The following is a 14836-nucleotide window of genomic DNA, read 5'->3' as shown; positions in this document are numbered from 1 at the left end:
CCATGCTCACCTCTGAGAAGCTCCAAGCAGCGCCGGTGGGGCTGCAGCAACGCCCCAGGACACAAAAAAGCAGCTCCTGGAGCTCTGAGGTTGGCCTGGAGAAGCTCTGCGCTCAGATGGCCATGCCACCAGCCTGGCCACCACCCCAGGAGCTGGCTTTCTCCGCTCAGAGCCCAGCCTCGGCCTCCACCCCCTGCTCGCTCTTTCAGGCGGACCAAGAGATGGAAAATGAAAGGAGGAGAAGGGACAATGGATGAAAGGATCAGCACAGCCCTGCTGAGCTACCCTCGGATGTGCCCCTTCCCAGGAACAGAACCCGAGGGCAGGCCGGGAAAGCCCTGTCCCCAGCCTCCCCTGGGAAAGCTGCCCGGCCCTAGGCATCCACCCCAGCCACCCCAGGAAAGCCCCGTCCCCAGCCATCCCCCCCGGGAAAGCCCTGTCCCCAGGAAAGCCCTGTCCCCAGCCATCCCCCCCGGGAAAGCCCTGTCCCCAGGAAAGCCCTGTCCCCAGCCATCCCTCCCCAGGAAAGCCCCGTCCCCAGCCATCCCCCTCAGGAAAGCCCTGTCCCCAGGAAAGCCCTGTCCCCAGCCATCCCCCTCAGGAAAGCCCTGTCCCCAGGAAAGCCTTGTCCCCAGCCATCCCCTGCTCCTCATAAGAGACCAGGACCACTGGCCCGTGGCCGTGCTGGGAGAGAGGGAAGGGATCCTGTCCCTGAAGGACCCTGGCAAGCTGGTGACACAGCAGGGTCAGGGACACAGCCTGAACAGGCCCAGCAAGCTTCCTGTGCAGATGCTGGCACCCAGCCTATACCCACCATGCCACAGAATCCTTGAGAAAGGCCAGAGCCCTGTGCCCATGGACAATGCACAGGAGGATGCAGGACAAGCCCAGGTGTCCTGCCCCAGCGCAGAACCACCTCTTCAGGCAGGAGCAGGGAAAGGTGCTGCGGCCTGGCACTCGCACACCACCCGCTCCTGCCCACGGGCTGCTCCTTGCCTCTAGCTCAACTCCAGGGTGGTTTCATGACTCTTCTGAACCTGTCTTTTCTTGCAGCTACAGCAAAGACCTTCTGGCCTACCCAAGGCTCGGCTCCAGCTCTCTCCTCACCTGGCGGTGCTTAGGCACAGAGATGCTCTCCATGCTCCTTGCACTAACTCAGCACTGACACACAGGTGAAGCCATCCACATGTCCTGGCAGAGGTATCTGTCCAATCTCTCCCTTCAAGCTTTGGTCCCGCCAAAGGCACCATGCCTCATCCCAGAAGAGGGGGACCAGGACATCAGGGTCTTTGCCACAGCACTGACTCACTGCTCTCCTCTGACAGCCAACCAGCACGCTTCTGCTCTACCTGGAGAAGAACCATCTCCACAGTGGCCAAGAGAGAGGCAGGAGGGCAAGTAGAGGCCCAGCCTCCTCTATCAGTCTCCAGAGAAGGAGCCATGCTCTTGTGCAGCATAGACAGCTCAAAGGGCTGCCCCAGTACCAGGAACCTACTGCAAACAGCAGACAAGACAGAGCAGCTGTCAAGTGCCATCAGGCTGTAAGGACATTCCTCCCCTCTGGCAAAAAAGATCTCGGCAGGCTTCAACCAAACACCCCCAAGATGGGGCACTACTCAAGGTGAAACAGCTGCAGCCCAAGTCACACTCTAGGGCTACGATACTCACGGGGCAGGGCAGCGTCTCCAAAGTAAGGTGGTGACAATTTACACATCTAGAGAGCAGGAACTGAGTCTGAACCTGGACCATGGTCCTCATTCTGGAACCTCACAAAACCTTCTGGCTTCTGCAGCCAGGACCCAAGCTCTGCTGGGCAACAGTAGGTCTCAGACACCTCCCTTCCTCAGAAACAACCCAGGCTGCCTCCATGATGACAGCCCAGAGCCAGGGGTGCTCAGACCTGGCGGTTCTGCTGCAGGACTGAGCACACCAACAGCCACAGAGTTCCTGCTCCAACACAGGCTAAGGGGATGCAAGGCAGAGGCTCTGTTAACCTTTCCAGCCCTGGAGGTGCCCCTGATGAGGACAGATCCTCCTTACATCTCATGACTCAAGAGAATTTCAGGTCCAGCTGTCAAACCCTGCACTGCCTCCAGCAGGACAGCACACATTTAATTAAAGGCAGGAAGATAATTACAACTCTCCTGGTGACTCAGGACCAAGAGGAGGGCCTGCTTTCCCATGCCACCAAGGTCTGGGCTCCCAGCAGCACACTGCAGAGCTCCATGGCTGTCCCCATGCAAAGTGAATGCCCAGGGCTCTGCCACCAGGGGCAGGAGGTGTCCATCAGCAGCGTCGGAGCAGCTCCAGGTGCTCACAGCAAATCCAGACCACGCATCTGAGCCGCATTCCCTTCACAGCTCCCTGGGTAAAGCTGGGCTTGGCCTCCTAGGAGCTGCCCACGGAGCAAGCAGAGGCTCTGCTGTGTGCTCCACAACCAAGGCTCCCTGCATACAACACATGTTGGCCCTTCCAACCCTAGGGACCTACAGGCTGAAGAGGAGTGAATGCCACTGGGGTCCCTCCTTGTCCTCCCGCATAGGAGAGGCTCAGGAGAAGCTGGAAGCAAAACCAGCAAAGCAGAGCACTTGGGAACTGCTCAGGTCTGAGGTTACATTCAGTTCTTCCGAGTCGCTCTGCTCAAAGCCAACACCTCACAGGTGAGGCCACAGAACCAGCCAGACCTGTCCTCTGCAGCAGGGCAGCTCGGGCAGGACGCCAGCAGCAGGAGCCACCTTCAAGCAGAGCCAGGCTGCGTCACCTGGCAGTGAACCCAGGACACTCCTCTCCCTGCACCGACAGGAGCAACCAAGGCCAAGTGCCCTCCTACCACAGCCAGGTTCCAGAGGAATCACTCCCCCCACGATCCAGTCAGGTAGGGTGCCAGTGGTCACCCAATGCCAGCATGGTGGGGGGCTGGAAGGGACCTCTGGAGGTCATCCAGTCCAACCCCCCTTCTGTGGCAGGGTCACCCAGAGCAGGTTGCCCAGAATCACCACATCCAGGTGGGCTGCAGAGGCCAAAGAACTGATTGCTGAGAGGAGAACACCAGTTTGGGGCTCCAGCAGAGAAGTCTCCATGGGGCAGCCCTGATGCCATGGGAAGGGCACCAGTACCAAAGCAGACCCTCACCCCTGGGCACCTGGTGCTAGCACCTGGAGACTCGGCCTGCCCCTCCTGGGCAGCATGGGACAAAACCACGAGCAGCAGACACAAAGCAGCTGTCATCCCAAGTGAGGGGACCCCAGTCACAGCAGCTCCCATTCCACACTCCTCCCAGAGCTCACCACAGACACTAAACTGGCTCCAGGCTCTTCTGGCCACCAGCACACAACCACCAACACCTGGAAGAAGACCACAAGAGCTGACGGTTTGCAGCAGCCTTCAGCTGAGCTGGGGCTTGCAGCTGGGCCGTGGCAGAGTGCCCTCAGGAAGAAAGAAGGCTCCCCAGGCAGACCCAGGACAAGGAGGGGACACAGGAACAGCCCCACGTGTCCACACACACACCAGAGCCAGGAGGAGATGACCCACAGGCAGCAAGCACTGTGACACGGCCCTGGAACGCAGGCTGCGGATTTCCGACCATTTAACCCCAGTCTCAGGCCCTGTGGAATGCAGCTCAGACATGCAAGAGCACTTGGTCAGAGGACATTCCAGCCAAGACAAGGTCCTCTCCACACCACAGCTGCCCAGCTGCTTCTTCCTGGGCACTGAGTGGGGCCTGAGGAATGCAGAACCTCTTGGGGCCAACCAGCCACTGCACACAGCTCACTGACCAGGACCTGCTGCCCTGCACACAGCTCACTGACCAGGACCTGCTGCCCTGCACACAGCTCACTGACCAGGACCAGGACCTGCTGCCCTGCACACAGCTCACTGACCAGGACCAGGACCTGCTGCCCTGCACACAGCTCACTGACCAGGACCAGGGCCTGCTGCCCTGCACACAGCTCACTGATCAGGACCAAGACCTGCTGCCCTGCACACAGCTCACTGACCAGGACCATGACCTGCTGCCCTGCACACAGCTCACTGATCAGGACCAGGACCTGCTGCCCTGCACACAGCTCACTGACCAGGACCAGGACCTGCTGCCCTGCACACAGCTCACTGACCAGGACCAAGACCTGCTGCCCTGCACACAGCTCGCTGACCAGGACCAGGACCTGCTGCCCTGCACACAGCTCACTGACCAGGACCAGGACCTGCTGCTCTGCACACAGCTCACTGATCGGGACCGTGCTGTACACCCAGGACCAGGAGGGATGCAGGCATAGAGTTTCTGGTCCAAACGCCCTAGAAGCAGACCAGCACAGTTAACACCTTGCTCTAGAGAAGAGCTGTGGGACCTTTACTGACAGGAGCAATTCACCATCTCAGGCATGAAGGCAGCACCAGAGGGACTCCTCCCTGAAGCCAGAGCACCAGGACCTCCACCCCAGACCTGCACAGCAGGCAGGGGCAGCCCAACATCCAGTGCCACCAACACATCAGCAAGTCCTGCACAGTCAGGAAGCATCCAGCATTTTCATCAGAATACTGCAAAAGCATTGACCTGGAGGCCTGCTGAGATCATTCCATGGGACAGTGTTCTGGCTACAAGTGAAGAAGCAAAACCTAACACACCCCAAGCACTAGCCAAGGACTTTTCCTCTTATCTACTCCACCATTTATCTCATCCCACCCAGCCCTGACACACCAGCACCTCAGGAATGGCCTCTGCCAGTGTAACAAAGGGGCCTGACTTTCCTCTGACCAAAGCAGGGTCACCCAGTAATTGCAGAGAGCAGAACTCACTTCTCTGTAATGCCACAGATCTGAACTGCAAGGAGAAACACTACGAGTTCCACAAGAACCTTGTCCAGCTGTCTCAGGTGTTTTCATGAGGCAGAAGTCTCATGACCCCATGAGCGGTGGGCAAACAGCTCTATCCCCAGCACCAAGGGACATCAAACCAACCAACCCCAACAAATGAGCTCCAGCTCTGAAACTCACCAAGGAGCTCAAACTGATTAACTGGAAGAGAGTGAATCAGACTGCAGCAGCCTGGACACTTGGAGCTCACAGAAACACATCTTGGGAACTGGGAGAAGAAACTCTTCCAGAAGAGTTAAGTGTCCCTGAGTGGAAGGAGAGGGCAGGAGATTCTCAGACACAAAGGAGACAAACAACTCCTCTGAACAGGAAGAGCACAAAGAGCAGGCAGGTGCCAAGGCAGCTCTCAGGGGAGCCCTTCAGACATCCACCATTAAACACCCTGAAATGGAAAGAGGAGGAGTCAGAAACCACAGAGAACCTCGTAGTATGAGAGAGCTCTGCAGGCATCACAGCCTGCAGCCTGTTTCAACATCCACCACACTCCTCCACCACCATTCCCCACCTCATCCCAGCTTCTGCCAGTGAAACAAGGGTATGGAACCCAGGAACATACACAAAAAGGCAGAGGAGATCTAAAGAGGTTCACCTAGCCCTGCCTTTAACCACCAACCAAACACGGTCTCAGTCTCTGCTGGCAGACGCTCAGGCAGTAGCCAGAGGGAATACGGAGAGGTCTCAGAGCAGGTCAGGTGTGGGGCCACCGTGCTTTAGGTAGTGTCCTGGAACACAAATGAGGGGATGTGAACCTATGACAGAAACTGCCACCAAGGAACAGGAGGAACCCCAGAGGTGCAACTGACTCCCAGGCAGGCAGCTCAGCAGTCAGTGCACCCAAAGACACAGAGGATGTCACTAACCACACGACAGAGATGGACCTAGAGGTCACCATAACGAGGTCAGCTGAACTCAGGGGACAGACTGAGGAGGTGGCAACCTCCCCACATCACACAAACCCAGCACAACGGAAGGTGAGAGGCAGCAGCATGCAGGCCACAGTCACCCACATCTTCACGAACCTCTTCACCACCCAGCAGGTCTTTTTATCTCACTGTCACACTCCCTTGAACCTTCTCCAAGACCCGAGGTCCTTCTGAGATCCACACAGGGCAGCACACCCACACCCAAGGTGGCTGCACGCCCTGGAGCTCAGAGGGGAGAACAGCCACAGTCAGCTCCTTTGCAAACCTTGAAGGACAAAATCATTTCTCTGCTCCTCTTTCCTGTTCCCATCTTTGTATCACAGAATAGTTTGAGCTGGAAGGAATCTTAGAGATCATTCCGTTTCAAGCCCCCTACAAGGGTCAGGGACACCTCCTACTAGCCCAGGTTGCTCAAGGTCCCATCCAGCCTGGCTCTGAACGCTTCCAGGCTCGCAGCCTCCACAGCTTCTCTGGGTAAGCTGTTGCAGTGCCTCATCACCCTCATGGGCACATGCCAAAGAATTTTGAGCCCAGAAAAGCTTTAGCAGCTCATCTCCACAACTGAGCTGCTACCATGCCAGCACAAACCCCTGGCCACCTCCCAGGGTTTGGATGACAGATGGTGACTGCACGCAGAGAGGAAAAGAGGTGGTGAAATGACCTGCACTTATCTTGTGGGCAGCACCACGTCCAGAACACCTGGCTGTGGAGGAGCAAAGCTACGTCCATTTGTACCCATCAACTCCTGCTGCTCTGGAGCTCCTGGAGGGAGAGGAGAGGTTTGCCAACTCTGCACACAGATCCCATAGCGAGCAAGTGAAACCAGTTCCCTGACTGGTTTTGTTAAGCAAATGCAGCTGGCAGGTTGGACGTGGCCCACGATGCAAAGAATTCACTGGCAGAACGCAGAAGGTGCCCAGGAGGTGCCCGCCACACGCCCAGGAGCTCATGGGAAGCAAAGCTGGCTCAGTCTGGTGAACGCTGGAGAAGTCCAGTCACCGATTCCTGGCTCCCTGGCTCTCAGGCACATGGAGAGATTTACAAGCAACAGCTTTGCTCCTCCATGAAGTGACTAAAGCCCAGGATGCTCCTGGCAGGCCCCAGATGCCAGGAAATTAAAAGCTGCTCTTAATTAGCTTTGCAAGGCCCCACCTTGTCTTGGGAAAGTGACAAACTGCTCTGGGGTTTCACCCAGCTCCAGCAGCTGGATACAGGCTGCAGACAAGGACACTGGATGCTGTCACCCCAGCCCACAGCAGCCAAACAGGAGGAATGACTGGAACCTGGACTGCTTCTGCTGGCCAAAATGGCCTGGCCAAGGGGCAAACAACAGGCCTGGGCAAAAGGGTCCACGCTGGGCACACAAGCCCACTCCCTCTCATGCTCAAACCAGATGTCCACCTCTCAGTTCTCAATGCAAACCAGGAACAGCTCACTGGGCAGGACAAAAGCTGCTCTGCACTGGACCCAGTCTGTCACGGCAACCTGAGTAAGGAAACAGCAGAGAAATACATCTCCATGGGCATCCCCAGGGCTTGCCTCTCCAGCACCACTGCTGCTCAAACCCATGGTATCAAAGCCAGCTCTACAGCTTCCTCCTTTCTCCCTCCCTGCATGGCCGCAACGTCAAGATATCTCCTGCCCAAGGACTGGATGGGTCTGGGTGATAGGTTGGACTGGATGATCTTGGAGGTCTCTTCCAACCTGGTTGATTCTATGATTCTATGATCCTTCCAGCAGGTCTTCAGCAGCCACCACTCCTGCTGACACAGGAGAGGTTTCCTCCCTCCGCAATGACTTGTTCTCGACTTTCATCCCCGCTCAGCTCCACCCTCTCCTCCTACACCAGGTCCTGGGAGCTCTGCTCCACCCAAGTTTCGTCCAACGTCTCCCTTCTGCTTTCCCATACTCCAAACTTGAGCACTCCTGAGAGTACACCAAGAGCCTCTGGATCTGCTCCTGGCCTGTGGCCGGCTCCATCCACCACCTCCAAATTCCTCCTCTGAATTCCAGACTGTGCTCATTCCTCTCTGGTGAGACTTGTGCCTCTGAAGTGCTCCTGAGAGGGGACTAAATGAGTCAGTGGTTCTTGTAGCCCTCCTGAAGTGAAAGGCTGCACCCTTGAAACGTCCACCTCAGCTGAAGCACCTGCTATTGACCTGCTCTCAGAGTGCTGCAGAAGTCATTTTGTGCCAGACCAGGGAGGACAGGAGTCAGGCTGTCCTCCTCTGAATTCAGAGCTGAGCACCCCAGTGAAGAGCATGGGGATCTTTCAAATGGAATTGATCATTTTCCATTAAATCATCTCTGTCACCCTGGCAGCAAATCCCCACACCGAGGCAGCAGATGCTCCTGACACAGATCCCATCCATCACTGCAAACCGCCACAGCAGAGCCTCCAAAATGGAGAATCTGGGATCAAAACAGGCAAGACTCCACCTGGGACAAAGCAAAAGGAGCAAGGCAGAGAGCGTTTGGCACCACAGAACAGCGACAGGCTTGGAGAAGGAGCTGAGGGATGTGCTCAGGAAAGCCAGGAGACCAGCAGATCATCTAATCAGATCAAGAGCAAGGCAGCATGAAGGTGAGGCTCTGGCAGGGAGGGAGATGGTGCTGCAGAAAGAGTCAGAGGTTGCCCATATGCCTGGAACAAGCCGGGCACAGACAGATGGGTACATGAAGCAGAGGTGTCCTGGCAGCAGGCACCAGGCAGGAGAAGCCTAGGAGAGGAGACAGATCAATTCCAACATCACCAAAGGAAGCCACTTGCAAACTGTAGGATGAGGTGGCCCTTCCAAAAGCCAGCCAGCCTTCCACTGCTCACCTCCTCATGGATGCCCACACAGCCCCCAGTGGCAGCACCCACAAACAATGCCCTTCCTGCATGTGATCTGCATGCCCAGGACCATCGAGTCCACCTGGTCACTGCCAGGTAAGTTCCACAAGCACAAACTGTTAGGACACGCAGCGGGTGAAGCCCCAGGTGGGTCTAACCTCGTGTCCTCATTTCAGCAGGCTGCCAGCCTCCTCACCAACTGCCTCTACACCATCCATGCCACCAGCGGAAGGAAACCTAGGTGGAGCTGGAAAGACTGTGGGTCCTGCTTCTGCTCCCGCTTCCTGACGTGCATCTGGTGCACACCACCTTGAGGCAGCACCCACCAGCTCCTCGGTGTGTTCCAGGAGCAGTTCACACTCGATGTGCTCTGCCTGGATCCCCTCCCGTTCCCCAGTTCCACATCTTTGATGCTCACCTTGCCTTAAGGGAGAGGGCACTTAGGTGTTGCTGGAGGAGGGCTGATACCCGTCATGACCAAAGAAAGCCCAGGACAGCTGCAGAAGGCACTGGGCAGGAACAGTGTGGGTACAGCAAGTCCCAGACACTACCCACATCTCTCCTGGGGTATGCTGGAAGATAATATCCTCACATACACTCTTTTTTAGCTGCTTTCTCTTCTATGACCTGATCTACTTCTCTCCTGAGAGGATGTCAACTTTGAGCACCTATCTGGCTGACCTCCACTCCATTTTAACTACATTTTGGATAACAAATTATTTCATTTATTGGGAACTGAGCCCTTTTTGGTTTCAGTCTCCCCCAGTCCTTCAGCAGGAAGCAGCAGCAACAGTCAGTGGCTCCTGTCCATTCCCTCCAGGCCATCTGTGATACTCCAGAGCTCTCATCTGATGGGGAAACAGCACCAAGGTTTTCAGAAGGGATCTCATAAATCATAGAATAGCTTCAGTTGGAAGGGACCCTAAAGACCAGCTAGTCCCAGCCCAAATGCCATGGGCAGGGATACCTCCTGCTGGACCAGCCTACTCAAAGCCCACATCCAGCACGGTCTGAAACACTTCCAGGGATGAAGTTGCCCACAACTTCTCTGGGAAACCTGCTCTAGCATCTCACCACCCTCATAGCAAAGAACTTCTTCCTAATGTCCAATCTAAATCCACCCTGCTCTACTTTCAAACCAAAAAAGATTGTCCATTGGGTCTGATCATTCCATTCCTCTGACTTGACCACATCTCTTCTAGGAGGAGAGGACCAGACTCTCCCCTACTTGCTCTCTGTTGTTTTCCTAACAACGTGTGGGAACTCAAACACCAGAGAGGAACTATGATCACAGGTGAAGTCCTGGCAAGAGCTCCCAAGCCACACTAACACAACAGCCCAGGCTCAACAGCAGCACTCACGAACGCAAAGCCTTTGGATGACAGGAGGGAGGAGATGTGGTGCTCAGGAGACCCAGCACCTGCTCTTGTGGGCAGGACTAACTCTCTCTCATCACAGACTAACCCAAATACCAATGCAAAATGTGTGTTTGTCATCCCAGGGATGCTCTTTGCCAGCTACCCAGACCCCAGCAGTTATTCAGCTCGAGTGGGTCACTGCAAACACAGCACAGGATAGGGAACATGCAGCAGGAGCAAGGACCAGCAGGTTCCCTGCAGCTGGGTTACAATTAGTCTCCTCTGCAGGAGACCAATGCTCGCCACACATCCTGACCCGCTTGTAACACACCTCCCAACAGCCCTGCCTGGAGTGCAAGATCCTGAGGTGCAGGGACAGAGAGCTGAGGAGATGTTGCTGCGGTGTCTCACATCTAAACCACCTGGCTCGTGGCAGTTTGGAGGCAAGCAAGCAGGTAAGAGAGAACACAAAACATCGGAGACACCAGGGGAGAAAGAAGTTGTCCATTCCAGACAACAGAATGAGTTCAGGTAGAGAAGGACGAATTGTACAGCCTGACAGCACTGAACCAGTTCAGTCTGTCCTGACTCAAACGCAATTTTTGGTTTGCATGGGGGGTTTCTCTCCAGATTTCATGGCATAACCTCCTAACACATCAGTAACCCAACAAGTAATTTTAAACCAAAACATAATTACATATTTCTCAATGTCTTTAATAAAGAGGTGACTGAATGCACATCCACTGAGGAGCCTCTGTCCAAACAAGCCACAGCCCCACACTTCTCTCCAGCGCTCTTTACAAAGGCTTCAATTTCCACAAGGTGTGTGGTAGAACTTTCTCCAGCAGATTCCATGCCCAGTGCCACCCCAGGGCCTCCTTTCCCGGAGCCAGGTTTAGATTCCAGCTGCTGCCTGTGGTGCCCCGTGCTCCAGACTGCCCAGCAGACCGGGACCACCACGGCTCAGCTCCTGCCCAGGGCCCAGCACTGGAGCTCAAGCGTTCGCCGGCGACCTCCCGGGGGCCGGAGTGTGCGGGTGCCCGGAGTCCCGCAGCAGAGCTCCCCTCTGCTGCAGCAGGGACACCTCCGTGCGGTGCGGGGCAGCTCGCTGGGAGCTCACTCCCGCGGTACCCAAGCTCGGAGCTCTGCGGCTGAACGGAGCTGCGGGAGCCGCTGCCGGCGCAGGCCGCGGACCCGGGTGGCCAAAGGGCAGAGCCCCGGTACCGCTCCGGGAACTCGTTCGAGGCTTCACAGGCTGAAGCGGCGGTCAAACCCCGCTGCGCTTCGCTCAGCAACGAGCGCAGCTCTGGGCGCCGCTGCCAGCAGCAAAGCGCTGCCCTCTTACCGAGGCCTCTCAGCGGGCAGACGGCAAAGCCCTAGCACCCCGCGACCCTCCCGGGGGCTCCCCTGTCCACGAGTCTTTCCTCTGGCCGCCGGTGTCGCGGGGAACGCGGAACCCCCCCGGCAGACCCGCTCCGCTCCCACAGCCTGGGCCGGCCCCGCTCGGTCCCGCCGCGCCCCTGTTCAGCCCGAGTCGGCACGGGGAAGCGGCCGGGCCCGGGCCGCCCAGAGCCCCACTCCCCACCGGCACACGGGGGATGGAAGGCGCCGCGGCCGGCAGCTGGAGGCCGCTCCCCGCAGCGGGGCCGGGCAGGCCGGGGCAGTGCCCGCCGGCTCCGCTCCCGGGCAGCCGCGGGGCTGCTGCGGGCGGCCTCCCGCGCAGCCAGGCAGGAGCCCGCCGGCCGCCAGGGTCGGGGCCGCGCCGGCCGGGCCACGGCACAGCGAGGCCTGCGCCGGGGGGCGGGCGGGCCGGGGCGCGGCCTCACCTTGGGCAGCTCCCGGAGCTGGTTGGCGTCCAGCAGCAGCTCCTCCAGCGAGCGGCTGTAGCGGTAAATCTCCTCGGGCACGGCCTGCAGCGAGCAGTGCCGCCGGTCCAGCGCCTCCACGTGCCGGTTGCAGCGCCAGAGCGGCGGCATGCAGCGCAGCATCGCGCCCGGCCGCGCCAGCGCTCGGCCGCGATCGGCTCCGGCCGCGCAGGGGCGGGCCCGGCCGGGCGCCGCCGCGCCGGGAAGGGCCTGCCCGAGGGAGGGCCCGGATGTGCGGGGGCCGGGCCGAGACGGGCTGGGCTGGGCTGAGCCGAGCCGGGCAGGGCAGGGCTGGCCTGAGCCGAGCCGCCCTGTGTCAGCTCCGTGCCGTTTCCGTATCCGCCCCCGGGGCCTGCCCGCCGTGCTCCGGTCCCGGCCCCGCCGCTCCCGGTCAGCGCTTAGGACCGCACCGCCCCCCGCAGCTCTCCCTGGGAAACCGAGTCCGCTCCCGCCCTGCCCTGCGCCCGCCCCGGCCCCGCCCGCAGCCCGCGGAACGCCCACGGCGGGGCTGAGAGGGAGCTGGGGCTCGGGAGCAGCGTCCGGCGCCGGAGACAGCGGCGACTCCGAAGTCAGCCCGGCTGCAGCGGCGTTCGAGCACAGACTCCCAGCCCCGAACGCTCCCGCTCTGCCCGCAGAGGAAACAGCCGAGGAAAGAACGAGCCCGAGATCGACCCACTGGAGCTCGGTGGTTCCCGAGCGGCTCGGGCACGGACAGCAGCTGCAGCCACCACCAGTGCTCGGGAGGAGCCCAAGGTCCCTGCTGCAGGCGCCTGCCGAGCATGGGGCAGGAGCTGAGAACACCCAGGAGTAGGCTCTCCACGGGAGCTCACGGCCCCACAGCAGGAGGACACACGGCAGCAGCTCAATCGAGAGCTGTGAAAGGAGACCCAAAGAGACAGCAGCTGCCCTCTCGCTCACACAGAGCAAAGTATGACCCTCACAGCCTAGGCTGCAGCAACTAGGATGCTTTGTGACAAAAGTGTAAAACCAAAGACTCAGGATCTCTAAGATGTCCACAAAACAATGCAGGCCCTACCTGTTCTTCTCTTGTGTTGCCTTCACCATTGCTGGTCTCCTCACCACTGTGTCTTTCTTGCCCAGTTATTTCTGCCTATCTCAGCTCACCACCGCCCTGCTTTTCCACCCAGCCATCACAAAATGGTAGGAGGTGAAAGTGACCTCTAGGTCACTGAGTTCAAGCATCCTGCCAAGAGAGATTCACTCAAAGAAGGTCACACAGGAGCATACTCAGGTGGGTTTGGAATGACTCCATGACCTCAATGGGCTACCTGTTCAGTGGTCAATTCCCTCTCATGTTTAGGTCAAACTTGCTACGTTCAAGTTCATACCCATTGCCCTTTGTCCTGTCACTGGGCACCACTGAAAAAAGCCTGGTCTCATCACGCTCACCTCCTCTCCAGACAGATGCTATGTACCAGTCCTTTGTGCTCTCCCTCCTCACCAGTTCTCAGACTTGGAACTGTTCATCCCTTAGGGTTCAAATGTGGCATCTTCATGCACACTGTTGTGACATGGGACAGAGCCTCAGACACCAACCCACACCAGAGTCTACCCAGGCTGCTTCCACAGCCTCCACCCTCCTTCTGCTTCCAGCTTCCCTGTGAGGAACCATAGGATCGTGGAAAGAAACCATGGTACTTAGCCTCACATCTCCACAGCTTTGAAATCCTCCAGGGATGGAGACTCCATCACTGCCCTAAGCAGCCTAGGCCAGGCCTGGAGAATGTCCAAGGGCAAGAAATTGTTCCTGTCCAACCTGAACCTCCCTTGGGGAAACTTGACCCCAGTTCCTCTCATCTGAGATCTTGAGATCTCTTGTCCCAAGAGATCTCAAGGCACACCTGGCTCAAATTTCCCCTCAGGTTGTTGCAGAGAGACAGAAGGTCTCCTCTCAGCCTCCTTTTCTCCAAGCTGAAAAATTCCAGGTCTCTCAGTTGATCCTCACAAGTTCTCCATACCCTTCCCCAGCTTTGTTCTCTTCTCTGGACAGGGCAGTGGTTGTGAGATATGAAGGCAGGAACTTTGAAACCTTTGGGTGTGTTACTGTTCCATTGACTTCAGCTGCAGTGTGATTCTGTAACAGGCATCACCCCACCTCACCCTGTGACTTCAGCTGTTTTTCATAGAATCAACCAGGTTGGAAGGGACCTCTAAGCTCAGCCAGTCCAACCTAGCACCCAGCCCTGTCCAATCAACCAGACCATGGCACTGAGTGCCTCATCCAGGGTTTTCCTCAACACCTCCAGGAACAGCAACTCCACCACCTCCCTGAGCAGCCCATTCCAATGCCAATCACTCTCTCTGGCAAGAACTTCCTCCTAACACGCAGCCTAGACTTCCCCTGGCACAACTTGAGACTGTGTCCCCTTGTTCTGTTGCTTGTTGCCTGGGAGAAGAGACCAACTCCACCTGGCTACAACCTCCCTTCAGGTAGGTGTAAAGAGCAATGAGGTCATCCCTGAGCCTCCTCTTCTCCAGGCTAAACCCCAGCACTTAGCCTCTCCTCATAGGGTTTGTGTTCCAGCCCCCTCACCAGCTTTGTCACCCTTCTTTGGATGCATTCCAGTACCTCAGCATCTCTCTTGGATTTCTGTGGTGCAGAGCCCATCAGAAGTCACCAAGGTGGGCAGATGCCTACAAAAAACAGGAGGGACTGCAGGAACTGCAATACTGGTGACGACTCAGCCATCAGGAAGGAGGATATTTAAAGCCAGCTCTGAGGAATGTCCCAGCTGTGCATCCCAGAAATGAAGGGGTGGCACAATGAAGCAGAAATGAGGTCATTTTGAAGATGGTTTCAGGGCAGGGTCATGTCAGAGGTGAAGAACAAGAATTTCAGTTATGCACAATGCTCATGGGTTGGAGATGATGTGGGAGAAATAGAAACAGTTCACCCAGAATAGAAAGCAACCCAAAAGGTGCCTCTGAGGAAGCTGAAAGGACACAATGGGTTTGGAT

At 57.4% G+C, this 14836-nt stretch overlaps 1 protein-coding gene across 14 annotated transcripts in view; it reads right to left on the bottom strand.

The window, feature by feature from the left end:
* SCRIB (scribble planar cell polarity protein) overlaps window positions 1-12015 on the bottom strand; it is an 88972-nt gene extending 76957 nt beyond the window's left edge. For all 14 annotated transcript variants that reach the window (XR_010304843.1, XM_064154528.1, XM_064154515.1 and 11 more), the window contains exon 1: window positions 11819-12015. Coding sequence is in view for 13 of the 14 variants with exons in the window: in XM_064154528.1 (XP_064010598.1) it covers window positions 11819-11980 (162 nt within the window). In the remaining variant the exon portion in view is untranslated. The remainder of the gene's footprint in view (window positions 1-11818) is intronic.
* Window positions 12016-14836: the final 2821 nt, after the last annotated feature.

This window comes from Pogoniulus pusillus, chromosome 14, assembly GCF_015220805.1.
Source record: "Pogoniulus pusillus isolate bPogPus1 chromosome 14, bPogPus1.pri, whole genome shotgun sequence".
Taxonomy (NCBI): domain Eukaryota; kingdom Metazoa; phylum Chordata; class Aves; order Piciformes; family Lybiidae; genus Pogoniulus; species Pogoniulus pusillus.
This window is presented reverse-complemented; position numbering and strand designations above follow the sequence as displayed.